The sequence below is a fragment of the Strigops habroptila genome, chromosome 3, assembly GCF_004027225.2.
Source record: "Strigops habroptila isolate Jane chromosome 3, bStrHab1.2.pri, whole genome shotgun sequence".
NCBI lineage: Eukaryota > Metazoa > Chordata > Aves > Psittaciformes > Psittacidae > Strigops > Strigops habroptila.
The window spans coordinates 74,987,983-75,013,177 of record NC_044279.2 but is presented as its reverse complement, the minus strand read 5'-3'; the positions used below and the strand labels follow the sequence as shown (position 1 = coordinate 75,013,177).

The window sequence follows — 25,195 nt, the reverse complement described above, 5'->3', positions numbered from 1 at the left end:
TGCATAGTAATGAGCTATGCAAAAGAATGAAGGGCAGGCACCTATTTGAACATGTTGTTACAGAAAGAAAGGGGAAAAATAAAAGTATTGGACGTTCAGAGGAAACCAGATACTCTCTGTGCCCCAAAGCCAGGCTTGCAGGGGGAGTGCTGAGAGGTGGCCAAACAGCTCTCTGAAGGTGAGGAGGAGGCATAATGCGAGCTCCAGAAAGCCCGTTTGGGTCTGGGGCAAAATAAACTGGCCAAAGGCAGTACGAGATGGAAGTTCCTTGTGGGAGCCTCATCCTTTTTCCGCAGTGAAGGGCTCTAGAAGCATAGCTGCTTTCCCATTTAAGGGCAATTAATTTCTCTCTCTCTCTGCAAATCCTCACACAGAAACAATGGCTATAGAAACTTTTTTTGGATGCAGAAATGTCATGCTTTATAGTCCCCAAATTGGCCGTGCTCCTTTTGTAAGGAAGCAGCGGCCCTGTGGCCCTAGGAAAGATGATGAGAGTGGGTGGCAGCTGCTGTAACCACTCACCCAGCTCGTAGCTGTCCTTTCCCCAGGCATCTCGGAAAGAAAGGGCAGTGGGAGCAGAGGATGAGCCGGGCTGTGCTGCCGGGCTGGCTGGGTCAGAGGCCTGTGGATTAGGCACCCCTTACCTTAATTACAAACTGCCGCAGATGCAAATTGTACTAAAAGATCATCCACATATTTAATCTCTTGAAGGAAAAAATAAATCTTAAGTTTTAACTGTTTTGGAGGGGGAGGAAATGATCAGTAATGGTGGAAAGGCAGCTACCCCAGTGCTAGGCTGAGGTAGCTGTTTAGTGGTGCACAGCAGCACTACAAAAAAGTTAAAGACTGAAAATGAAAAGAAACCTCAACTGTATGGATTTAAAATGGGGGATAAAGGGAAATTCGCATAGCCCTTCTTGGGCCTGATCACTGTAACATCCTTATTTTTGAAACCTTGGAGGGAAAGGGTTTATCACTGCTGTCCTTTGGAGGAAGGTGGGAATCTGTTGTGGTTTTGGGCTGTTAATCAATATAATGGTTTGGGTTGGAAGGGACCTTAAAGCTCATCCAGTTCCAACCCCCTGCCATGGGCGGGGACTCCTTCCACTAGACGAGGTTGCTCCAAGCCCCGTCCAACCTGGTTAACTGTTTGGGAGCCTGGTGTGGTTCGGTATAGTGATGGGTGAAACCTCATGCGCTCTGCTATGGGAGGTGGGGCCCCCCCGGCACCCCCTGGCCATGGTGTGTCTTCTAAGAACCATCAGCGGGCTCTCGGGTGTCCGGTAGCGCGCCTGGCACGCAGGGCTGGCGGGGTGAGCCTGCAGGCCTCTGCCCGAGTAGCTCCCCATCTGTCCCCGTCGCTCAGGGAGCAGATTCCTGCCTGGGAATGGGGAGGCCAGGCTTCCTAAAACGGGTACAACAACTGGCCCTGCCCAGCCTTGCCCCCTTCTCCCCACTGCTCACTGTCCCCGGGGGCAGAGTTAATCCCCCATCCACCCCCAGTTTGACTGGAACAGCTGAGGGGGGCAACCCGTCGGTGCAAGGCTGGGGTGTTGGGGGCCATCCCGGGGCCCGGCTCCCCCCCGCCAGCCGGTTCCGGCAGCTGTCCCTGCCTGCCTCGTGTGGAGGGAGGGAGGGAGGAACGAGTGTTAAGCGATCCGGGCGCATACTCCCTCGTGAAAGAGATCCCTTCAGCGCGAGATATCAATGTGGCTTCTCCTCTCTCCCTCCCTCCCCAGCACCAAAGGGTTTTACTATGCTAATCCCAGCACCTGTCCCTGCCGAGGACAGCAAGAAGGGTATGAGGGTGGGGGAGGAGTGGAGTCCCATATGTTTTTCCCTGTCCTGGATTGGGAGTGTTCCCTCTGACGCACCTAGAGCCCAGAACATATGCTCTTTTCAGATCCTAAATGCTGCCTGCTTCCTCCCATCCCCGGCGGCAGTGGCTGCGAAGATCCCGTGTCCCCCTCTTCCCGGCAGTCACTCCGTTTGCTGCCCAGGAGTCGCAGGACGCTCCTCAGTCGAGGCTTGCAGGGTCATTTTCAGTAGGGGATTTCTAATTTTAGGAGCCTCTGCCGCCTATGGTTGAGCGCTGCCTCGCTGGATCCCAGAAGAGAGGGGCTGAGCTGAGCTGAGCTGAGCCAGGCAGCTCCTTTTTATTTTCAGCTGAGCTAGTGTCAACCTGAGTGGCCCCAGAGGCCCGAGCCAAGCACTGCGCAGGGCTGCCAGAGTCCTTCCCACAAGGCTGAAAGACGGAGACTCAGGTTTGAAGCTTCCAGTCCTGTGTCCATTTGGCCTTTAGCTGGAGGATCTTTGGCTATGTATGGTGTGTATTGTATGGATTACCAATACCCAGTCGTCCAGGTAAGCAAAAGGACTGTGGTGATACAGAGTCTTGGTGTTTGCTCTGTGTATTCTTTGGGCACATAAGCTCCAGAAGGACACTGCTTCCGTGCTGGGCTCCTTGGCTTGGTGCATCCCAGGCCTTGGCAGCCCAGAGGCTTGGAGGCAGCCCAGAGGTTCAGAGGGCTTTGAGGCTCCTGTACGTGAGCAGTACCATTTGACACGTTAACTCCAAAGTCTGTGTCGTTTGAGACCTGTGTGTTTTGGTTTGCATTTTTGGCTTTTTTGTTCATTTTGTTTGTTTGTTTGTAGGGGGTTGACCTGACAGCAATGCCATGCTCTGCAAACTAGTGTGTTGTTGCATGCCTTACTGCGTTGTCCGGTCGCATGTGACTTGTACGTGTGACTGCAGTCTGTCCCGCGGGGATGGCGAGCCACCCAGAGCAGCTCCTCACCTATTTTCCTCCTCCTAGCTCTGAAACCACCCACAAAACCTCTGACAAAGTCTCTCTTGTCACCGTTTTGCTTTTGGAGGGCCAGCAAGGATGTGTAGGGCGATAGGGATGGGTGGGTTTGAGAGCAGTGCTCAGGGCAGGGCAAAGCCTGTATTGCAGCCACTGCTGGGGGAGGGGGCTATATTTGGAGCACACGTGAGATTTGCTGGCCCGGCGTGTGGAGTCCTGGAGAAGCCAGAGGCCATAGGTCAGGCTCAAATACTTTTGGAGCCAAGTGAAAGACGATGTTCTCTGAACAGTCCTTGGCTATTCAGTGTCAGCATTCCTTGTCCTCGCAGGCACCAAATTTATCCAGAAAACGTGAAACGTAGACTAGCGGTTGAAGATTATCTACCCCGAGATACATCAGATAGCCACTAAAGAGTGTTTTGTTAGGTTACCTTGTACCAGGGGTTTTATTACGCACATGAATAGAATCCACCAACAGAAGTGTGTCTTTTGGTTGTTAAGATTTGTTCCTGATAAATTGGTTCTTTGCACTTGAAACTTTTTTCTCCCTCCCTTTGGCCTTGATCCAGCTGGCAGGTTTGCTCCATCTAAACTTGAGCCAGCACAGAAATGCAGGTAATGGGATGTTAAAATCGAAGACTGTGCTTTCTTTCCACCCTAGCAGCAAAGGGGCATAGCAAAAGAAAAAGGAAAACAAATCCTGAAACTCACTAAAGCAGAGTACTTGTGGTCTGGCCTCCTGTCCTCCTCTCCTCTCCTCCTCTCCTCATCTCCATTTCCATGGGTCCTATGAGTGTTAAACTAACACAAGTATTTGAAAGCTTAGTACATTGGGTACATGAAGATCACTTTGTCAAACTAGAGGTTAGTTCTTCATCTGTGCTCTCACCAGTGTGATTTCAGTGGCCTCATCCTGTCGCCTGCTGCATAAACATCCTTCTCCAGCTTATTTTCAGTTAGGATTTGAATGGTAGGAGCTAACCAAAAACCATCACGTACATCAGGTGAAAACAAAAGGGAATATAAAAGCGGCGCAGATGTGCTCAGGTGGGAGCAATGAGCTTTGCCTGGCATGATAGAGATGATACGCAGTGCCCTGGCACTGCAGAGGCAGACTAGTTAAATGTGCCCACAGTTATTTCAGAAGGCTACTTCGACAGCATGGTAATGAGCTTTCAAAGCATATGTGCCTGTGATGCACGAGAAGTCATGAGAACTCGTAAGCATTGGCATCTATAGAGCCCTTCTGAATATGCTGCTGTTTGAATAAATGCAGTAAGTAGGAAGGGATGATCTCATGGCTCTAAGCCGTACCTTCTTCAGGCTTCCAGCCTTCAGCTCTACTGCTTCTCCGTTGCTTTCAGCAGCATGTTCTGCGGTTTGAGTCTTTGGTTATCCTCATAGAGGGTGGCAAACGGTGGTGGTTTAATTGGGCCATGGTTCCATGATTTGCATGTAGGAGAAGTGGAGGCCCACCAAACTTACATCTCTTGGCCATGAGACAACATCTAAACCCTCAGCGAGGAAGGATGAGTTGCACAGATTCACCAATTAATTTTATCACTCGTGTTCATTATCAGGTGTTGCTTTGTGGGCTCCAGTAGAGCCCAAGACAACAAAGACGTTAAATGTTCTCAAGTCTGGTCATGTTTTCCATGGTATTCTTGAAGCTTTGGAAACTCTCTATGCGATGTTAATTTCAGCTGGTTTTGCGGCAATCAGAGCTCCTGCAGACCTGCGTTTCTTGTTGCCTCAGCACCTCATTGGAAATCGGGGCTTATCTTTCACTAAATGGGAGAAAAGGTGGATATATTCCAAGCATGGGGGAGGAGATGCTTTCTGGCCTACAATGGAGATGAAAGAGAGAGACCAGCAGTAGATCACACTGAAGGGAATTCCCACTCTGCTGGCACATGAGCAAAGCAGTTGTACCAACTGGGTGGTGCAAGTGAGGGTTCAGCATGTGGCTAGGCACCTCTTTTTCCTTGGAAGATTCTTCTTGATGGCAAATACTTCTAGAGGCTCCTAAGGTGAAGGCCAAAATGGATTAGAAATGATGCTATCCTGGTTAACAGTGGTGAGATGATGGTAGCATGTTGCCTCTCTGCCTCGAAGGTCAGTGCTACAGCCCTAGATCTGGGACAAGAAGTGCCACCGTGTGGGACAGAGGAGACTGAGTGAACGTAGTAGTTAGTTTAAGTGGAGAGAGTCAGGAGATTGTCCTGAGTGACTTTTATCTGAAGGAGGCCTACAAGGATGCTGGAGAGGGACTCATCAGGGACTGTAGCGATAAGACAAGGGGTGATGGGTTCAAACTGAAACAGGCGAAGTTCAGGTTAGATCTAAGGAAGAAATTCTTTACTGTGAGGGTGGTGAGGCACTGGAACACGCTGCCCAAGGGAGTTGTAAATGCTCCATCCCTGGCAGGGCATTCAGGCATTCAGGGCCAGGTTGGATAGAGCCTTGGGTGACATGGTCCAGTGCGAGGTGTCGCTCCCTGCCCATGGCAGGGGGGCTGGAACTAGATGATCTTAAGGTCCTTTCCAACCCAAACCATTCTGTGATTTGCAGAGGTCTGGTGAATGAGATGCACATTGCTGAAACCTGGTGTTTTGTCATGGCAAAGCTATAAGGAGGTCACTGTGTTTTTTGCTGCTTTGAGATGGAATTTACATTTGACCCAGAATCGTGCTCCAGAATCTCAGGTTTGTAATAGGGGAGGAGAGAAAAAAAAAACTAATCCAGACAATCCAGTACTTTCTCTGGTTTTGCAGTACTGCCTGTAAACCTGTAGTTGGTGGGAGGTTAAGGGCTTGCTGGTGTCTTGGGCTTGGGCTTTCTCGCCACGAGAGTGTCAGCTGGGCTGGACTGTGTGTTCCTGCTGACCGCCTCCTGAATTAGGAGAGAAAGGGGAAGGGAGGGAGGGAGCCAGAGGTCAGTTGGCAGGGAGTGAGATTGGGAAACTGAAAAGCACTGTGGGTCAGCACAGGCTGCCTGGAGAGCAGCACGGTAGCAGAAAGCCATCAAGCAAAACCAGTGTAAATTATAACTGGGCATATTCATGGGACGGAGAGCACACAGAAACACAGAATCATAGAATCACAGAATGGTTTGGGTTGGAAAGGACCTTAAGGTCATGTAGTTCCAACTGCCCTGCCATGGGCAGGGACACCTCACACTAGACCATGTACCCCAAGGCATATGCAAAGTGTTCCTGCACCGTAATTTGGCTTTTCTGCTGATAAAGCCTGTGGGGAGTCTCTTGAGTACCAAGTGTCAAGTAGCGACGCATCAGCTCAGGCATGTTGCCCCTCTGGTTTTCTCTCTGTGTCATGAGCGCTGGAGCATCAGCACAGCCCTCTTGTCTAACTGAGGCATTGCCAGCCCTGCGCTTGGCCCTCTCCGTGGGTTTCTGCGGGTGCGATGTTGGGACAAATCACTCAGCGCATCTTGGATCCCGCCTGCCAAGTGGGGTGGCAGTGTATCTATTCTGTTCTGCGGGGTCGCCGGGAGAACAAACGCGGCCAACCGTGGCGTGCTCAGGTGTTAAGGGCCAGATGCTTACTGAAGATAAATGGGAGAGGGGGGAGGAAAAAAAAGCAAAGCCGGGAAGGAGTCCAGCTTTTATGATGAAAGAAATGCAGATCCTGGCACTGTGACTGCTTCCGGTTCAGCCGACGCAGCACCGTGTAACCCACGCGTTCTCTCTCCCCTTTGTGGCAGGAGGGAGGTGTGTGCCAAACTGACAGCTCCCTCCCGAGCATCCTCCTGCCGGGAGATGCTCCCTGCCGCCTGCTGAGGGCCGGGCGGCCGGGGCCTGCCCGCCACACCGGGCCGCGGGCGATGGTAGGTGCGGCCGAGCCCTGCGGTCCTGCCGGGCCGGCAGCGGCGCGGGGGCCACCTTCGCTTTTGTTTGCGGCTCGCGTCTGGAAGCGTCGGCCGAGCCCCTCGCTCCCCGTTGCGGGGTGTCCCTCCCGGCGGGCAGGCGGGGAGCGCCTCGCCGGGGCTGCGGGCGGGGCGGGGCGGTCCCGACTCGCATTAATTACCTTCGGCATTCGGGGCGGCGCTTCCCGCAGCCATCTGGCCGAGCCGGGGGGGTGGCGGGGGGAGCGGCGCCCGGGAGGGAGGGGGAAGAGAGGGAGGAACACGGGAGAAGAAAGGGAGGAAAAAGGGCTCGGGGGGCACCGCGCCGGCGAGGCAGCGCAGCGCAGGCACCCGCCGCCGCCCGCCTCCACGGGGCTGCTGCTTTTTACGGTTTTATTAGTATTTTATTTTATTCCCCCCCCCCTTTATTTCTTTCTCCCCTCCGCGACCGGGCTCCCCCATTTTGGTTTATGGAGAAAAAGAAAATGGTAACTCAGGTAAGGTAAAGCGGGCGGGCCGGGCTGCCGGTGCCGCGCCGCGGCGGCTGCCTGCCCGGCTTTGTCTGGCGGGGAGCGGGGGGTCCGGTCCGGTGCGGTGAGGAGCGGTGCGGAGCGGAGCGACCGGCAGCGGGGCTGCCCCGCCGCCTCCCCCGGGGCGACCGCGGCTCCGCGCCGCCCCAGCCCGGTGCTAGGGCGGGAGGGAGCCCCGCCGTGCCGGGGACCCGGGCAGGGCACTTTGGGGAAGGGGTTCCCGCAGTCCCCCTGCCCGCAGCAGCCTCGCAGTGCCCTCTATGGAGAAGAGGTGCGTGAGGGGTACGGGTGCCCCCGCTCCCGAGTCGGGTTGAACCCGGCTTTGAACAAGCGATCCCGAAGGTAACCGTCTTCCTAGGCATTGCTCCATCCGGCTGCGGTCACCGGGAGGGCTGGGAAGCCCTTGTAGGTAGCTGTAGGCGTGGGGCTGCCCGTCTCTTCCCGAGGGAAAGCGGCTGACGTTTCCTGGGAGCGCACCCAGCTGCAGGGGCCATCGCGCTTCCCCTGCCTCGCAGCGGGGTTTTATCGGACATTTATGCCTTTTAAGGCTGCCGTAAGGTTTGGGATTCTTAAATATTTCTCTCTTTTTTTTGGCTTGGCATCTGCAAGTTGCCACCGGAGGGAGGGGGCAAAGTGGGGAGGAGGAGGAGAGTGGCATCACAGAGCTGGAATCCTTGGGAGTTAGGCATTATATAATGCCCCCGCAGTGCCTTGCGGAGCTGGAAACCTTTGGGGGATATTCCCAAAGGGGGTGGAGGGAAGGACTCTCGGAAGGAACTTTTCCTCGGATCTGGGTTTCACAAGCCCTGTTTTCTTTCAGAGCTTTGCAGGTTTTTAGGCTAGGCGCATATTGTCATCTTGGCTTTCTTTAGCCCTGGCTGAATCCCCCTCCGTTAGCCGCTGCCAAGATCCTGCATGTCCCACTGCGAGGGGCAGTGCTTTTGTGGGTCCCTGGCTCGGAGTGAATCTGCTGTAAGGAGTGACACCCGCTTTGACCCTTTCCGTCTCTCATCTTGTGTTGATTGTCAGCGGCTGAAAAATAGGTCTCTGTCCACTCTTAAGGTATCTTCCCAGGCTCCAAAGCCCCACCTTCTGCTATTTAGTCCATTCCGTTGCTGATTCCTTTTTTATCTGGACCAAGGCTTTCTGTTTTGAGACAGAGGAGCTCCGCAGAAATCTCCTGAGGCTTTCTGTACCTATATTTAGTTGAGTGAATGATGCTGAAAAGCCATGTCTCTGCAGTCAGGGTCCATTTGTGTATTCCTGTGCCTGGTTAGATGGAGGTGTATGCCCCTAAGCTGCAGGCTGGCACGTGCACGTTCCAGAGAGTTGTTCTGCACAGCTGTGTATTGCAATGTGCTATCGTCCACAACTGTTACCCACATAACCTCCATGTGTGCAGTGAGAAAGATGCCTGGGTCACCGGTACAAAAGTGTGTGTAGTTTGTGCATGCCTAGGACTGAGCACCCTGAAGCACAAGCTGATTGATTTGGAGACGTATGGAGCTGGGAAGGATGGGACCCTGCTGGAGCACTGGCTGAAACAGGGGAGGGTGTATAAACTCATTTAAAGGTTCGGGACATCCTAATAGACTTCAGGGAAATTAGTCTTCCACAGAAATTGTTAATTTACTGACGTTGGAAAGGAGGCACTGAGACCATGCATCATTAGTATTGGTTGACCTTGAGTTATGATTGTCTTAAAAGTATGTACTGTCGAGGATAGCTTTTTAGGATTTGTGCTACCTATTTGTATGCTGATGCTGAAGAAGATGCATATTAAAGTAACCAGCAGGGGAGGAGAGCTCTGGCCGTGTCTCAGTTGGGGTCTCTGCATGAACTATGGATGGCCCTTTCATGTGGAGTTGGGGAAGAGAGCGAAGGTGAGTTTAGCTGTAGCATAGTGCTGCTGCTTTCAGGGGGAGCATTTGGCTTGTAGACTGGTCCTTAGCAGCACTTCACCGCTGGTTTGGCTGATTTTGAGGCTGGAGGAGCCTGGCACATCCAGGGCAGTATCCAGAGCAGTGTTACTCTCATTCCGCAGTGCTGTGTGAAGCAGTGGAGTGGCCTTACTCACAACCTGTGAACTTATTTCACTGGGGCTCTGTCTCATTTATGAGAAGTAAATGCTGTTGGTATGTTAAGCTGGTAATTGCCACTGAATGAATTCAACATTGCTACAGGCTTTTGCTCTGTTTGGTTCAGTTTCTAGAGAACGTTGCCTGCCTGGTCTGTGCTCTGCTGGGTTTTAGGGAGCATCTTCCTTGGAAATCGGGGATATCAGCTTCTGTATAGGCATGTGGGGCTGGTAAAACAAAATAAATGGGGGTGTGTGGGGTGGGAAGACTTGAAACAGTGATGGGAAGAAATGGGAAATGCTGGAAGGTAGAAACATGCTTGAAAAGGAGGAAAGCGAAATTGCTAATGAGAGCAAGAGCTCGGATTCATTAACAGAAAGTACCCTCGTCTTATCCCCCTTAATCCTAAATCAGTGAAAATGAGTGTTAAACGAGGCCCGGTACATCATGTGCTAATTGCAGATAAAAGAGAGAGTCTTTGGTGGACGGGAATTATACGCTAAAAGGCTTTTTCTCTGTGTGGTGCATGGTGAGGTTGCTGGCTTGCGTGGAGCACAAAGCCCTCCCTTTCTTGGACAGCCCAGTGCCTTGCTGGCGTTTTCCTCCGAATCTGTTTCCCATCAGGGCTGGGAGAGGGGGAAGGTGTTGAGCATCTCGGAGAGCGGGAAGGGAGCTGCTGCCTCCTTAAGGAGTCCCGCCAGCCCATGTGGCAGCCGGCAGTGCCAAGCAAGCATGTGTGTGTGTGTATGTATGTATGCCTTTGTAATGAATCCCCCTGCCATTGTCTGCTCCCCTCCCTGCTGCCGCCGATGGAGCCTTTCACCTGGGCTGCTGCCTGCCGGCGGGCCTTCTTCCAAGATCGGAAGAGGAGGACGAAGGATTGCTTGTGGTAATTAAGTCGGACTGGGGAGAGCTGCTATTTTCCAACTGCAGCACCCTGTTTTCCCTCTTCTCTTCTGCCTTGAGTTCCCAGCTTTTGATGTGGGTGTAGGCAGGAACATCTGAAGGTCCCCTTTTGTGCAGCTGTAGGATCACCAGTCTCCATTTTGTGGCACCATCTGAAGCATCTTTGCTGCCCTGCCTGCCAGCATGCCCCCTCGTGTCCCCCTCCAGCACCCCTCAGAGGCTCCAGCCAGCGCCGTTTATCTTGGCACGTGTTTGACTTGCTACGCTCTGCCCAAGGCTCGGGGAGGTGATGGCGTTTGTGGCTTTGAGGCTAATTTATGTCCTTGTTAAAATGAACCAGCAAGCAGCCTCATTTTTTCCAGAGATTTTCTTCCCTTTCCCTTCCCCCTTCTATAACCCCTTCCCTCCCAGACCCCGTGTCTAGCTGTGAGACAACCTTGTGCAGCCAAAAGTTACTCGCTCAGTCACTGATTATTTTTTTTAATTGGAAAAAAACCCCACAAAACCAAAGGCAGAGCTCCTTAAATGGAGATCTTATTTAAATCAGAGCAGCGGCTGACTCATTAAAGGCCTCTCTGTCTCCTTTTCGTTCCTCTGCCTCATTCCCTTTCCCTATCTTTCTCTACCTCCTGTTACAGTAATGGTGTGATAAAACGGATCTTTGTCTACGCTCCATGTTGGGATCTTGCAGGGGGTGCATGTTGTGGGGGGGCAGGAGGGGGTAGAAGACAGGAGATGGGGAGCCCTGTCACTACAGGCACCTTGTGCTAGCTAAAATTGTACAATGCATCCCATTATAGGAGACCGTCCTCCTTTGTTTGAACTGTCTGCAAGGGAGACTGAGTCCCAGCACAGCCTCCCGCCTCCCGTCCCCTTATGTCTGCTTTAGGATCTGTTCCCCTCCAGGCAAGCTGGATGCTGCAGGATTCCCCTGCTGCCCTAAAAGAAATAATCAGTTTTTTAAAAAAAGAGCATTTTCTCTGCATAGTTGTAGGCTTTCTTTTTTGCTCTCTGACTTCTCTCAGGAACTACCACTATTCCCCTGTCCCTTTTCATTGCTTTGAGGCTTGCATCTCCTTTTCCTTTCAAGCTGAGTGTCCTTGCTTTTTGCTCCTCGGTTTGGTGTTACTCTTGCAAACTTGTGTGAGCAGTCTGAATAGGATCACTCTCTTCTCTGTCCACGGACTTGTGCTCTTCCTCTTTCTTGGTTGGTACCTTGTGTTGCTTTGGTACCTGGCTCTGAGCCTACGCCTGTCCCCTAGTTTTTGCTTCCCTTCTGTTTATCATAGGATTTTGTTTTAGTGCTGCACACACCATATCAGCAGCAAAGGTTTGTGTGAGAGGAATCCTGGCCAGTCACTTCTCCAGGAGAATCTCCCCTGGGAATTGAAGGGCAGATCTGCGGCTCACTTTACCTTGTGTAAGGACATGGTTGCTCAAGGTGGGCCTATGGGTTGTGTCTGTAACAGTTGTAATGCTTAGAGATTTAACAGCTGGGTGAGAAGGGCTTGTTCTTAAGGGCTTAAAAATCAGTGGGGCCTGTCAGAACCCGGTGAGTGTCTTTTAAAGTCCTTTTCTCTTTACCACCTTTGCTGAGTGCTTTCGGATGAGTTGGAATAGAAGCAAACTGAGCTTGCGGAGCGGCCTTGGGATGGCAGAAGCTGTGCATTCTGTGTTGCCTAGGCAGGATGGTGTTGTCAAAGGGAACTTGATACAGCAGTGCCATTTCCTTAAGTCCCTGTCCTAGAAATAACCTCACTGCTCCCTAATGCATTTCTTCTGCAGGTGACTAGGTAACTATCCCTGGGTACCTGGGAATTGAGAAATGAGGATGCCTAAGTTTGCCACGGTACACGCTGTGATACTTGAGTGACAAGGCTGTGTAAATTTAACATGCCGGTTTATTGTTATTTTAAGAACTATTGTGAAGTATCTGGACTGGTGAAAAGGTTGTAGTGAGCTACCAAAAAATGCTGAAAGTTGAGAAGCTTGGGAAGCCCTTAAAACCAGCAATGTTTTTCCCTGCAGGTTATTAATTCATGATGGCTCCATTGCACTTAATTAGTATTGACCAGCCTTCTGCTATGAAATTCTAACACCAGTGCGAAAGGGGGCTGCAGTGGGGAGTCTGGTGGGTTTTAGACCTGGATTCTGGTCTTAACTGCTTCAGGTAAAATGCTGGATGTTCCTGGTTTAGATATATTTTCAGCAGATGATGTGTGCAGTTAGCCGCCCCTTAGCAGTGAGATCCTTAACCTATTTGTCTCCCAGCTGCAGAGTCACAGAATTCACTAACAGGCATCCCTTGGAGGTCTCGGTACCAGGGAGGAGGTGCTTAATTTGCCTCAATCTGCTCTCAAATATTGTTTAAAAGCGTGTAGTTACATAGTCTTCCTATCTGACATGTTCCTTGGAATCAGTTAGCTTTCCTACCAGAAGTATTGTGGTGTGCTCCTGTGGAGTTATTTATGATCATGTGCTATGCAGGATGGTTTTTTGCTGGGCTCTTGGAGGTTGTCCTGCGACCAGTGGGGGCTGGAGATGTATAGGCTGGTTCTGTAGGGTTTGCAGAACACAGAGCAATAAATGCTCAACTGAAAGCTTTTTGCAAGAATAGAGTGCGCTTTGCCTATATGAAAGAAAATAGGACAAATGCTGGGCCTGTTCAACAGCGTGCTTTGTTTAAAATATCTGACTTCTTATTTTTCTTTGCAAAACTGTCCATTGAGCAATACTATTCACAAACTGAATTGAGAGTTATCAAGATGGTAGTGGGAAGGCACTTCAATTCTGGGGCATTTCCGTATTTTAAGTTGGGAAAGAAACCTTCAATTGTTCTCTTTCTTTCTGTGTCTGTTTATGATGGTCTTTAATCACATGATTACATGCTATTTTTTTCCACAAGAAAGGAAAGCAAAACCAGACAACCCTCCACCCGTCTCCATCAGCTCCAGTATATGTGGCACCATGATGACCTCTGCAAGTATCAGTAGCAGGGTTGGCTGTCCCAGATGCATCCCACAGACCTCTGCCACTTAACACTGAATGTGTAATTAGCTGTCATTTTCTGTGCAGGCCAGCTCGATCTGTGTTTGCTAGTTGGTTTTGTGTATTTGCTGACAGCAGAGGAATGGTGACGTTTCATAAGATTAGGCTCTGGTTTAGGCTTTGGGAGTGTACATTAAGGCACATTTACCCCTCACTTCCATTCCTGCATGACCTTTCCTGTCTCACTTCTGCTGTCCATCATGGATAGACAGGTCTTCTTTCTCTCAGTTTCTCCTTATGATCTTTGGTCAGTAGCTTCTCTTATGCAAGTCCATGTCCATGCTAACCCTGACTCCGTTCCTCTTCAGTTATGCAGCATTGTGTTTTGGCACACTACTTTACCATGATCATTTCAGTTCTTTCTCAGCTGATTTTTAGGTCTGCTTATTCTTTCCCTGCTTCTCCTCCTCCTCCTTGTCCTCACTACAGTCTCCTTGTCATGTACCTTTTTAATTCTCCACCCACTCCTTGCATTCCTCATTTAGTTTGCCTTTTCTGCTCCTATTACAGTCAAACTTGTCTGATCTATCCCTTTACTCCCCCCTCCATCACTCTGTCCTGTTGGCGCTCAGGCTTCTTGTCCCAATTTACTTTGCTCCCACTACACCTCCAGATTTGTTTGTTTGTTTGTTTTTAATTTGAGGTGGGTAACTGCTACTCCACGTTACTAGATCCCTACAAAGGGGATGGTGCAAAGTACAGGAGATTGGTCACCTCCCTGCTGTCACTGATCTTCAGACCTGGATCTGACATGGCTGGTGTCTCCTCTGAAGCTGTGTTTGTCCCCCAAACAAGAGCATGAAATCACAGAAAGTGGGGTGCAAGTGGCACTGCCAGCCACCCTCTCTTATTTCCTGTTAGAATAAACTATGTCTAACCTATTTCTGATGGCGAGTAACCTGCCTTAAAAGCATTTGCAATGCCAATGCCAGCCTTAACAGTCCAAGTCCTTTCCTTTCTAAGCATTGCCAAGTCTTCCATAAAATTTAACTTAAAGCTTGTTATCGCTATTTGTTCTTTCCATGATAAATCCAAAAAATGGATTAATTCTTTGCTTTTTGGCAGGTTTTGCATACTAGGTTTCTTTCTTTCTGTCTTGTTTCTGGTCTTTTTGGACCGTCATATATGGCTTTACTAGCAGATTTAGTTGATATGTAAGACAGGCACTGTAGTTTTCCATAGTTTTGTTATAATGTTGGTCAGATTTTGGTAGCTTTTTAGTATGATTGCTAAGTATAGCTTCCCAAAATGCAAATTCTGGTAAATACGAAGTCTTGTAGGCTTTTCAAAGTGTGTGGGGTGGTGTGTGTTCTCTCCCCCCCTCCCCCCCCCCCAATCTTAATCATAAACAAAATACTCCCCCTGCTTCTTTCTCGGGTTGGGTTGGTATGACTGAAGTAAAGAAAAAAAATTACCAAGTCTGAAATAAATTATAGGTAATAGAAAAAATAAATCAGTTTGGATAGTTTCTCAGAATTATAATCTGAAAACAGGGTCTTACAATGGGAAGTATCAGCCAGCCTGGCTCCACCAGCCGTGCCTGTAATGGAGACTTTCACTCGGAGTAGTGTCTAAATACCTAACTGGAATTGCACTGCAAGTAGCCTGTAATCTGAGGGTGCATGGAGACACCAAAAATGTCCGAGTAATTGCGAGGGTAATCTTCTAGCCGCTTCTGAAGACTGCCCTCAGGCTGGGAGTCTTGAGTATGGTTGAAACCCTCTGAACTGTCCTCCCAGTTATCCTGCTTAAAATTCATAGTCTCTGCAGTTGTGGTCCTGTGGAGTTTAGGATTTCAGTGTGCTTTATAAGCCCTGGTCTCGCTGAGCTGTCTGACTTGGAGGGCATATTTGACTTTCAGATAATTGCTTTTGATTAACCAAGATTTAGATAATCAGAGTTTTGACCTATGCAGTGCATAGACCATCATTCACCTATCGGGTCTCACAGAGGCTCCTTATCTGAAGCTTACGCTCTCCCTCCAGTCCTAATAGCAAAACCTGCTTTAAATTACTTAAAAAGACTGATTTAAAAATGCCTTGGAGAGGAGTTTGGATTTCTTGGATAGTACTAGTCCTCCTTTGTCTCACTCTTCATGAAGAGTGAAGCCCTTAATTTGATTTGTTGTTCTTTGTAGCTTTTCTTATTTTACTGCAATTGCAGCATATGAAAGCTTATCCAAACTGAACAATTATGCGAAGTACTTAGGAATATTAGGGAGCAGGAGCATGAAAGGCTTTTGTTTTCCAGCATATGTCCCTTCCTGCTTTGTAAAATGTGGTTGAGATAAAAAGGGCAGCAGGGGGAAGGATTTCAGAGTTTCAACAGGTGGAGTTTTAAATCTGTGTTAATTTAGAAAGGATCCTTCCAGCCTGAATCTGGAGGGAGAGGAGGAAGAATGTGATAATTTGGTGAAATTAGTGAATTAGTTAATTTGTTGACTGTTGGTTGGACTATGAGGTATTGTGGTATGATAGCTTTGCTTGGTGTTCAGGTATTTAATGCGGATTAGTTTGCTTTAACTTCTCCTCTTGTTTTTCTTTGTATGTTATGAAGCTGTTTACTGTTGTTACATTTGCTTTGCAAAACCATTCTCTGGTCTGCCTCCCCCTTCTTCCCAGGATGAGGCTTGTCTCCTGTCTCGAAGCAGTGGGACGGGGAGAAAAAGTACTTATGGGTGTCCTTCTTATATAAGTTTGGTTTGGGTTTGGGGGTGGAGGTGGGATTTTTGGGTCACTTCAGGCTGCGTGATGGGCCCAATCTGTGGTAAAGAGTGTAGCGAGGTGAGAAACAGTACTGGGGAAGGTGGTGACTGGAGGCTGTGGTGAGAACTTGGGACAGTTCCCTGCTCCAAGTGTCCTTCACAGGGACATGGGTGACAGACTGCGAGTGAGCATACGGTGTGACTGATGAAGAGGTGTAGTCAAGGAGGGACTGACCCTCTTGGTGGCAGAAAGAATTTAGGTCATCCAAAGCAAGTTGAAAACCTTCATCCTAAGAAAAATTTTCCGAGGGACTCTGGATCTTCAAAGCTTTTTTTTGGTCAAAATGCTGCAAGGGTGTGAGAATTAATTTACCTAGTAACATGGAATTCAGAAAGGCAGAAAAAGTACTGCGGAGATCTCTGTGCTCCATCAGAAAACAAGACTTCTTAAATGCCTTGACTTATTCAATGAGTTGCACCTGAGTAAATCGGGTTAAATCAGATTAAAGATCCCTGAGCCATGTATACCATCAAGTCTGAAACTGTAGCTTTGAGCAGCCTGATGGCAACTTTGGTCATAGACAAAATGAAGGTCCTCCCCTGAAACAAGCCCTGCTGCGAGGAGGTAAGAGAGGCAGTGATGTTACTGTCTTTTTCATCTCCATGTGGTTTCTCAGGACTTTTTTGTTGTTGTTGTTAGGAATACTCTTTCATTGGTTTTGACAGTGAGCTGCAGGAGTTACTGCAAGTGTGGCACAGAAGTTGGGAGAAAGCTGCACCAGAGGCTGCAGACTGCTCTGTTCAGACCCATGCCTGCCAGCTCCAAGCCTCCCTGACTGATGGGTGGCCAGGGTCCTGCCTGGCAGCTCAGCCATGGGGCCAAGAACACATCTCCTGGCCAGACTTCTGCTTTAAAGCAGAAGTATTCAGTAAGCCGGTGGCTTTTTTTAGTGGGTGGGTAGGAAACTCTGAGCTGGGTTATTTGTAACACGGAGAAGAAGAATAGCTAGAGCTGAGTAATAGGAATTTCTGAATGTTTTGGAGGAGCATAAAGGAGGGTAAACTTCATTCTTCTAGGGGATTTATGGAGGATTGTAGTGGCTTTCAAAAGTGTAGTAGGCCTCTAGGTTAGCTCTGAGGCTCTGTGTGTCACCATACAATTACTCTGAGATACTCTCTGGCCTAAATCTAGGAGAAAGGAAGCTGATGGCAGGAAAGAACGTGTTTGATTGACACGGTTTAAACGCAGAGCTGTGATGAGCCTCCTGGCTACTATTCTGGCAATCCTAGCAGAAGAGTGTTAGGGTGGGGCCAGGCCTCCTGCAGCCAATCCAGCTGGGAAGTGGTTTGGGAATTGCCCTCAACTGTGTCGGTCCCAGCTTTGTGCCGGCGGGGACTGTGCCTGCGTGAGCTGCTCCTCTGCTCCCATGTGAGGTCATGTGTGTTGGTCCTGCTCTTGCTGAAGTACATGGAGAAGAGCCTGTTAATTAGGTGTGATGTTAGCAGTACCCACCAGAAGCAGATAGAGGCAGTTGCTCAAACCATTCCCTCTGTGATCAACTAAGATTGACCCTAGATGTAAAACGCAGGTGGTCCTTGTGCCCTGTGGTGCTGAATTCTGGGATTCTGGAAAGGTTTCTTGTCCTGTACATGCAAGGGGAAGCTATAAGAGCGATTTTCATCTCAAATGATTGATTTAAAGGATTTTTTTTCGCATGTATCAGTCTTCCTGTGAATATTATACTGCATTTTGAAGGCCTAACAAAGCGAAGGGACTTCATGTAACAATAAATACATTGTCTGCTGTGGGCTGCTACTCATGCTGTCATTAACACTTCAAACATTAACTCTTCCAAAAAATTTAGTAGGACACAATGCTTAGTTCGGGATGAGCTTTACCAGCCTGGGTGGATGAAGTTGGAAAGGATCACCCAGAACAGAAAAACGGGTTACAGACCACTGGTCTCTTTTTGTGTTCATCTCCTGGCTAGTCCTCTAACTTCTCAGTGTTGCCTACCCTTTGCTTCCAGCGGAGCAAGGCAGTTCAGATCCCTTCAAATGGGGTGAAGTTAAAACCACGTGCTGAGGGCTTGTGCTGAAGAACATTTCTCAGATTTGATGGTGATGAAGTATGTCTGTGGGCTGTGGTGTTCCATCTGGGGGATGATTCTGTAGAGTCCATCCAGCGAGCTGGATCTCTGGCTTCCCAAGCCGGGCGTGTGTTGGGTTGCAGAGGGACATCTGTTTCAGAGGAGCCCATTTGTAGGACAGCAATTGTCCTTCTGTCTGTTCCATGCAGTAGCTTCAGGCTCATGAGAAATGACTCTGATCCCTTATGTCCTCATTGCTTCAGATTGAAACTTCTACGTCTTCAAAGGAACAATTCACTTCTGCTTTCTTCTTGTTATCAGTTAATTGTGCTTGTTCTAAAGCAGTGCGGATTAACATCTTGGCCACTTACATACTTGTGCTGCAGGATCTCCTTCCTCCCTGACCTCAGTTACAGTGTTATGTGCTTCACACATCCCATTTCTTTAAGGAGGCGGTCGCACCTTTGAAAATTAGAGGAACTGGCAGAGTCTGCTGAAATCTTGTGGTGGTTTAGGTCAGCTGTCAGTGATAGTAACCTGATCTATGGCAAATCTTTCCCTCCCTCTCTGTAGGGTGCCTGCTCTGCCCTTTGCGTGCCAGTGGGGCTGATATGATCCAAATTAACTTTTTCGTCTGTTTGCATTTGTTTTCTGAGTCATGAGAGGTCCTTGGGAGCCACAGGATTAAATGTTGTTTTTCTTCCCAACACTTTTTGTACTGTAGCAAACGTTATGTTTTCATTCTTGCCTGGGTTTTTTTGCATGTTAGTGTGCTGCTGGGTATAGCATGGCCCATCATGGGAATAACAGGGAGCTGCACAGTCAGCAGAGGAGCACTCATTATTTTGATGTCTGCTGCAAAATGGTGGCTCCTGCTCTAAATTACTTGGTGAGGTAATTGCTCATCTTCCAGAATATTTTTCTTCGTCTGTATGTGAGGTGTGTTAATAGGATAGGAAAGCACAAGGTGTTTCTTGGGCCACGTTGGGTCTGACTTCTGACTGGATCCTTTAGTCCTAGCGATAGAGGAAGGATAGTTGGGTTGTGGTTAGGAGCAGAGGTGTAAAATCCTGGGACTTGCTGCTGGCAAAGCAGCGGGATTGTTGTCACTCTCTGAACTACACTGCTGTGATTGCTATTTTATGTTTTTAACGTAAACAGCATCTTTTTGGCAGTGTGGCTGATGGCCAGTCTTGAAGCAGAGAGGCTGCTGCTCTTCCCAGGAGCCTTCGCTCAGAAGGGACAGAGGGAGGCGGCAGGTGATTGATCCACCTATTCAGGAGGCAGCTGCTCTTCCTTGAAATGCTATCTGGAGAGTGGTTTTGCTGTTTGACAGTTCAATACTTCACTTTGGAGCCAATTCATGGCATAGAGCAAGGGGATGAGAGAAAATTTCATTAGCAGGAAGCTGGCCATCCCGAGCAGGCTGTGCGGCACTCAGATGCTGCCTTGGTCTCTTCCCTTCACCGTGAGGACCGTGGATGAAATAGCAGGAGTTGAGGCTTGCGGTAGGAAGCTCGCTCTTGATGTGCTGCAGGGCCCTTTCTGCGCCTAGCAAAGACCCAGCTGTTCCCCTTCAAAGGTTTAAAAGCAGCTGAAATGAGACTGCAGGGGAATTCAGCAGTTTAATCCAAGATTGTGCATCTGCAGACCTTGCTGAGTTGTCGCATACCCTTGCACGCGCCCTGCCGTGCCCAAGCTGTGACAGGGCTGAGCCATTTGGTGCCCAGCTTGTATCTTCAGCTGGGCCAGGATCCAGGTACAAGGAGTGTCTTCTCCTTGTACAGCCCGAGAGGCACCTTTGAGAGCATGTGTCACTTCGAGATTGTGATTTAGTTACCATCATCCTTTAAAATGTGGGCACCAGGAAAGGCAGAGATGCCTCTCTTTTTATATACTATTAATTACAGCCTTTACCTGGAAAGGAGCGGCCCTGGTGCAGCTCAGTTAGCCAGGACAGGCCGCTTGTGCCTGTCACTTAGGGATAACCCTTTGGCTGCTGTACGTGAGGTTATCTTTTTGGCTTCCCTTCACTCAGAGTAGGCTTAACTCTTTTCTGAAGGCTTCTCCATTTATTGTGTGACCAGCAAATATCTTGCATCTTTTGAATCTGGTGAGATACGCAGTAGAAGCTGGTATGAAAGTTCATTTTTGAGCATGGCCATGGGGTTTTTGGCCCTGTAAATTTGATACAGAACAAGTGTCTTATACGTGATTTTGATTTCCTTTGAAACTTAGTGCAAAATTTTAGTTACCCCGGAATTGTCTTTTTTAAAAAGAAAAGTTTCTTTATAGGTGAGAACATAGCTAAGGTCCTAGTTTAAAACCCCAAGCTTTTAGCACTATAAAAGTCAAAATAGCCCTTAGTATGTGAACGACATGCAGATGACAGCCGAGTAAATGACTGCATTTTCTGTTATGCCCTAAACCTGTCTTGTAGCAGATTTTATTTATGCCAGTGATGGCCAAGTTGCATACATCTGTTAGCATCCCACAGAGAGCCCAGCAGAGCTGCTAGCAACCAAGGAATGCCCAAGTAAATGCATTGCTGAAACGGAGGGAGGGAGTTGTGGGGGGAAGAGACAAGCTTTCTCACTTGACCAGGTGCTAGGACAGCTTTTGGGTTTGCTGGTCTTGGGTTTTGCTCTTCCAAGGTGCAGTATTAAAAGATTTAAGACCTCGTGGGGTCTTAAAGCAAATTATTTTCTCTCCGAGTGTGAGCACTACACCCAACAACCAGAGGCTGGCGGGAGCACAGCACGCGATAGCTGTGTTCTGCACCTCTCTGGGAAGCAGAGCACCTTTTTACCTTTTCAAGGTGTTTTTGCTTGTTTGGAAAGTAACCGGAGCTGTGCTCATCAATATTTGAGGCCCTCGGGTGCCTGTGAGGGCTGGGGGGAAGGAGGGCAGGCAGGCGGTGTGGGAGCCGGAGGGGCAGAGCAGGGAGCGGTCCCGGCCCTGCGTGGTCGCCTCCTCTCTCTTACGCTAGTAGACTTCTCATCGGGATGAATGTGCTCTGAAATATTTATTGCCCTGTTTAAATATTCATCGCTGCAAAGGCAGCACAGCCTGATGGCAGCAGCAGAGCCTCCAGGGACAGGGGCTGCAGCAGTCCCTGGCATTTCCTTTCGGTAATATGATAAAAATACATTAAAAAAAAAGCTAACCCCAAAACCGGGCATTCCCCCACTGCAAGATTGACAGGAGCAGTGAGGCGTACGTCTCGGTGTTTCCTCTTCGTGCCAGAGACTTGTGTTTGCTCTCAGGCTCGTATGCCGGGGTGCTGCTCTTGGTTGCCAGATGCTAATGCTTTTTTTTCCAGGCCTGTATCCTGGAGCGAGCGGCTTTGTTTAGCCTGACACTGTGTGCGTGAAAGGGGATGTACAGAAGGGGAGACCGACTGGATGAAAGGGTTTAAGTTTTGTGTAGCCTGTTCTCTTGCCTTTCTGTAGGTGTGAGCAGACAAACAGAGCGAGGAGGGGGAGAATTAAAAAAAGGACCTTTTAATGCACTTGGCTGTGGAAGGTGGAGGTCTGCTGGGAGTTACGGAGGGGTAAATTTCACGGGAACTCATGCAGTAGTGTATTAATGGATCTGCAGATGCTGACAGGCGTGCCACTGAAATGAGATGCTCTTATATCAATTTAGCTTTTAAGGTTTATCGATCTAGCTTCAGTAAAATAGAGCAGTTTAAAAGTGGGCCTGCCAGTAATATGCAGTAGTTTAATGTGAATATTCAGTATATCGCTGCTGTTAAACCCACGCACGTTTTATGTGACCAAGGCGTTGATGTGGTGGTGACAAGGGAGAACAGCATGCTCCCAAAGATGCTGCTGAGCGAGGGGGCTGGAGGAGCTGCATTAATGCCCCCCCAGACCAGGAGGAGCCATCTGAAAGATGGTCAAATGCTCTGCTGACTTGGAGCTGTGTAGGGGAGAAGTCTACCACAGGTGGCCTGTGTAGGGGAGAAGTCTGTGCTGGTTTGTGGTTACAGCAGGAATTTGGTAAACATACGTTAGCTGGAAGGCCTGGGGGTAAGAGGCTTTAAAGGGGTTTTATTACAAAGGGGAAATCTTTCCTGAGATACTTGACAAATTCACTGTGTATAAACCAGCTTTATATTGGCTTACACGGGGACACTCCTAAAAGTTAAGCACAAGTGAAGCAGGTAGTGGCAATAACATATGCTAAATGTCCATGTAACCTCTTGTTCTGGGATGAAGCGGCTTTCAGGTACGTTTTCGAGTTGCGCTTAATGTAGCGTAACTATGTGCTGCTGCGAGAAGAATAGTCCCCCTCGTGTTTCTGCCCTGGCCATATGTTCAGCCTCCTCACCGCTTTGGGCATCGTGCTTAGGCAGATATAAAGTGAGACAGTTCAGTTTATGACCAGAGAACTATTGTTTGAATTAATTTTCTGGCTATGGCTGTGGCATGCTTAGATCTCACAACAGCCGGGGAGGGAAGGAGAGCCACTGCTTCCTAGGCCAGTTGGTAGTTTATCATATTAGGTGGTACATGAAACTGCACCTATACTTCTCAATAGCTTGTTCCTCTCCATAAGGTGAAGTCATTTTACTTATAAATGTGTCTGCTGCTTAGTTTAATCTGCTTTAATTTATGTGCATCGACTGCCACCAGCTCTTAGCTTTCCAGGGTGTTTCCTACAGATCTGGCTTTAGATCGTCTCTTCTGGCCATGTGCGTTATAGGCCATTATGTCTCACTCAGGTACCTCTGTTTTGAATGACATAATGTTTTCAGCATGAAGGCATGAAGAGGTGGAAAGGACCGAGTTCTTCTCAGCAGCTGACTTAATGACTGTCATTTAGAAATCAGTAAACAAAATAAAATGGTGTCTTTTACCAGAGCTGAATTTATCAGACTCAGCTTCTGGCTATTGGTTTTCTTGATGCCTTTGTTCATTAAATTAAATATCATTAGTGCCTACTTTTTTTTTCCTCTTCCAGAAAATAATCAGTTGCAACTTATTTTTTTTAATTATAAGCAAAATAGATTGGGCTTTTCACATTTTCCAGTGTACAGCCATGTGGCTTTTTCCGGTTTTGTGGTATTTTTTGCAGCTCTTTTGTATTGTCTTTTGAGTTTCTTAATTCCCTTTAAAAAATTCATATGTGGAAGCATGTATCTTATTTTTTATCTGGCTGAGGCCAAGTACCAAAGTAGCAATGCTTCTGGCATCCTACTTGTTGTTCATATGCCTGAACAACTGTAGTCACGCTGTACCAGGCTGCCGCACTGGTGAGCTGCTTCTCCATGACCCTTTGCTCCTTTCCAGAACCTCTGCTTTCCAGGACACATAGTGGAGGCTTCCTTCAAAATGGAAAACTCCTCTTGGAACAAATGAGTAGCGGGAGATAGGAGAATGCATTGCTGGAACGGAAAATAACTGTGGGAAGAGATCCGAGTTTTTAAACTGTCAAATTTCTGTTTTCAAGAGTGTGCCTAGTCAGATTACTTCTGCCCTGTGCCCCAAGAGCAGCTCGATATAATATTGCTGAGCCACTGGGTCCTGGTACTCAAGTCACAGATGAGTCCCGTGTGCCTCGGCTGGGCTGTGTGCATCTCGTCCCCAATCTTCCCTACTGAATTCTGCCTGTACCCGTGACAGGCCAGTGGCAGTGAAAATGTGACAGGGCTGAGACATTTAGCTGCTTGCAGTAAAAAATAGAGTCCCAGGAGGAGCTCTGGTTTTGTGTTTAAGTATGCTGTATACGTCTCGTCCCCCACCTTTGCTTCATAGTCACGTCTGAACGCACGGCTCCTCGCTCTGGTTTCTGCCAGCTCTGCAGTTCTTTCCGAGGCATTCAGCGCTCTCCAATTGATTCCAGATGTGCTCTCCGCTTCCCGGCACTTTCTCCCTTCCTCCTCCTCCTCCTGCGCTGGCAGGGGAGGCAGGGCTGCTTTTTTCCCTGTGAGGTGCTGGAATTAGTGCAGGCAGCCACGAGGACTTTCCTGCTGGCCGCTGAAATCAGGGGAATTGAAGGGGCCAGTGTGAGTGAAGCTGCCTGATGGGGCTTTGAGGTTTATCCATCCTCCAGGAGCCAAGTCAGCTCAGAGCAGCACCTCTGCACAGCTCACTATGGCTTTCAGCTCATTCCCTTCACAGCAGGGGAGAGGAGGGACAGGGAAGCCTGTTGCCAAAAGTGATCTTCAAAATCCATCCTAGAAGAGCACTGGATATACAGAGAGATCTGGAAGAGTCTATTACAGATAGCTGTGTCACATAGTAAGGGCTTTGAAAAATTCCTATGACTGAAATAGATAGAATCTTCTAAGGGGCTGAGTGAGCTTCATGAGGATTTAAACATTCAGGAAGGCAGTTTGAATTCTTGAGCTTGCAGGAATAACTCTCCACGCTCACTGAGATTTGGTGATGTACTTGCAGATACAGGGCGATAGTCCATTTGCAGAGCAGGGACATGGGATGAAAAATTGCTTATCAGCCCAGCTCAGGTATCTGATTGGGGTTGAAGAAGCAGATACTGTTTTTAGAAGTACGTCACTTGGAGACCTGGTCTTCTCTTGAAACAAAGCCATGTGAAGTGAGCAATCTGCAGAATTAGCTGAGGTGATAGTAGCTGTGGTGCTATCCTGACAGCCTGCTCAAGAGTTACCATGGGATGAGGTGGGATTTTGTTCCCTGTTATATTTCCATGTTCTGCAGCCCTCTCTTTTACTGAGCAGCACCAGGAACCACTGGTTGGCAGTCAGGAGGAAGGCACAAAACCAACACAGGCAGGTCCCCTGTGCCATCTTAGAGTCATGTCCATGAGTGCTCTGGTGCTACCACGGGCTGCTCCTGAAAGAGCAGTTATCACACTCCTTCCCCACCACTGGCCTCCTGTTCCTGCTGCCTCCCTGTGTGAGGATCTGCAATCATGCAACTGTGAGTGTGATTAGTTTGCTAATCCGCTGAAAAGCTAATTGTAGTTAGCTTGGATTAAACACACGCACCACATCTGCAGCACACTTTCTCAGCTATGATTCACTCAAATCCTGGTCCAAAAGAAGAAATTTAACCCTCTTTGCCCAACAGTAATCTCACTTCTGTGGGAGATGCTGCTGCCACTCTGGGTGCCTGATGGATTAACGCCTGACTAGATCCGTAATATTTTGAGACTTTATTTTCATGCTGATTCGTTGAAA

General features: G+C 48.7%; 1 protein-coding gene across 15 annotated transcripts in view; it reads left to right on the top strand.

The window, feature by feature from the left end:
* Positions 1-25,195, top strand: part of RBFOX2 (RNA binding fox-1 homolog 2) — a 173,346-nt gene that overhangs the window by 79,485 nt on the left and 68,666 nt on the right. For 2 of the 15 annotated variants that reach the window (XM_030478018.2, XM_030478017.2), the window contains exon 1: positions 6,469-6,653. The exons of 12 other annotated variants lie outside the window; for them this stretch is intronic. In XM_030478018.2, coding sequence (XP_030333878.1) covers positions 6,651-6,653 — 3 coding nt within the window. In that variant the 5' untranslated portion in view covers positions 6,469-6,650. Of the gene's footprint in view, positions 1-6,468; positions 6,654-6,957; positions 7,169-25,195 lie in introns of those variants that run through there. One more of the 15 variants, XM_030478016.1, reaches the window with a different exon arrangement.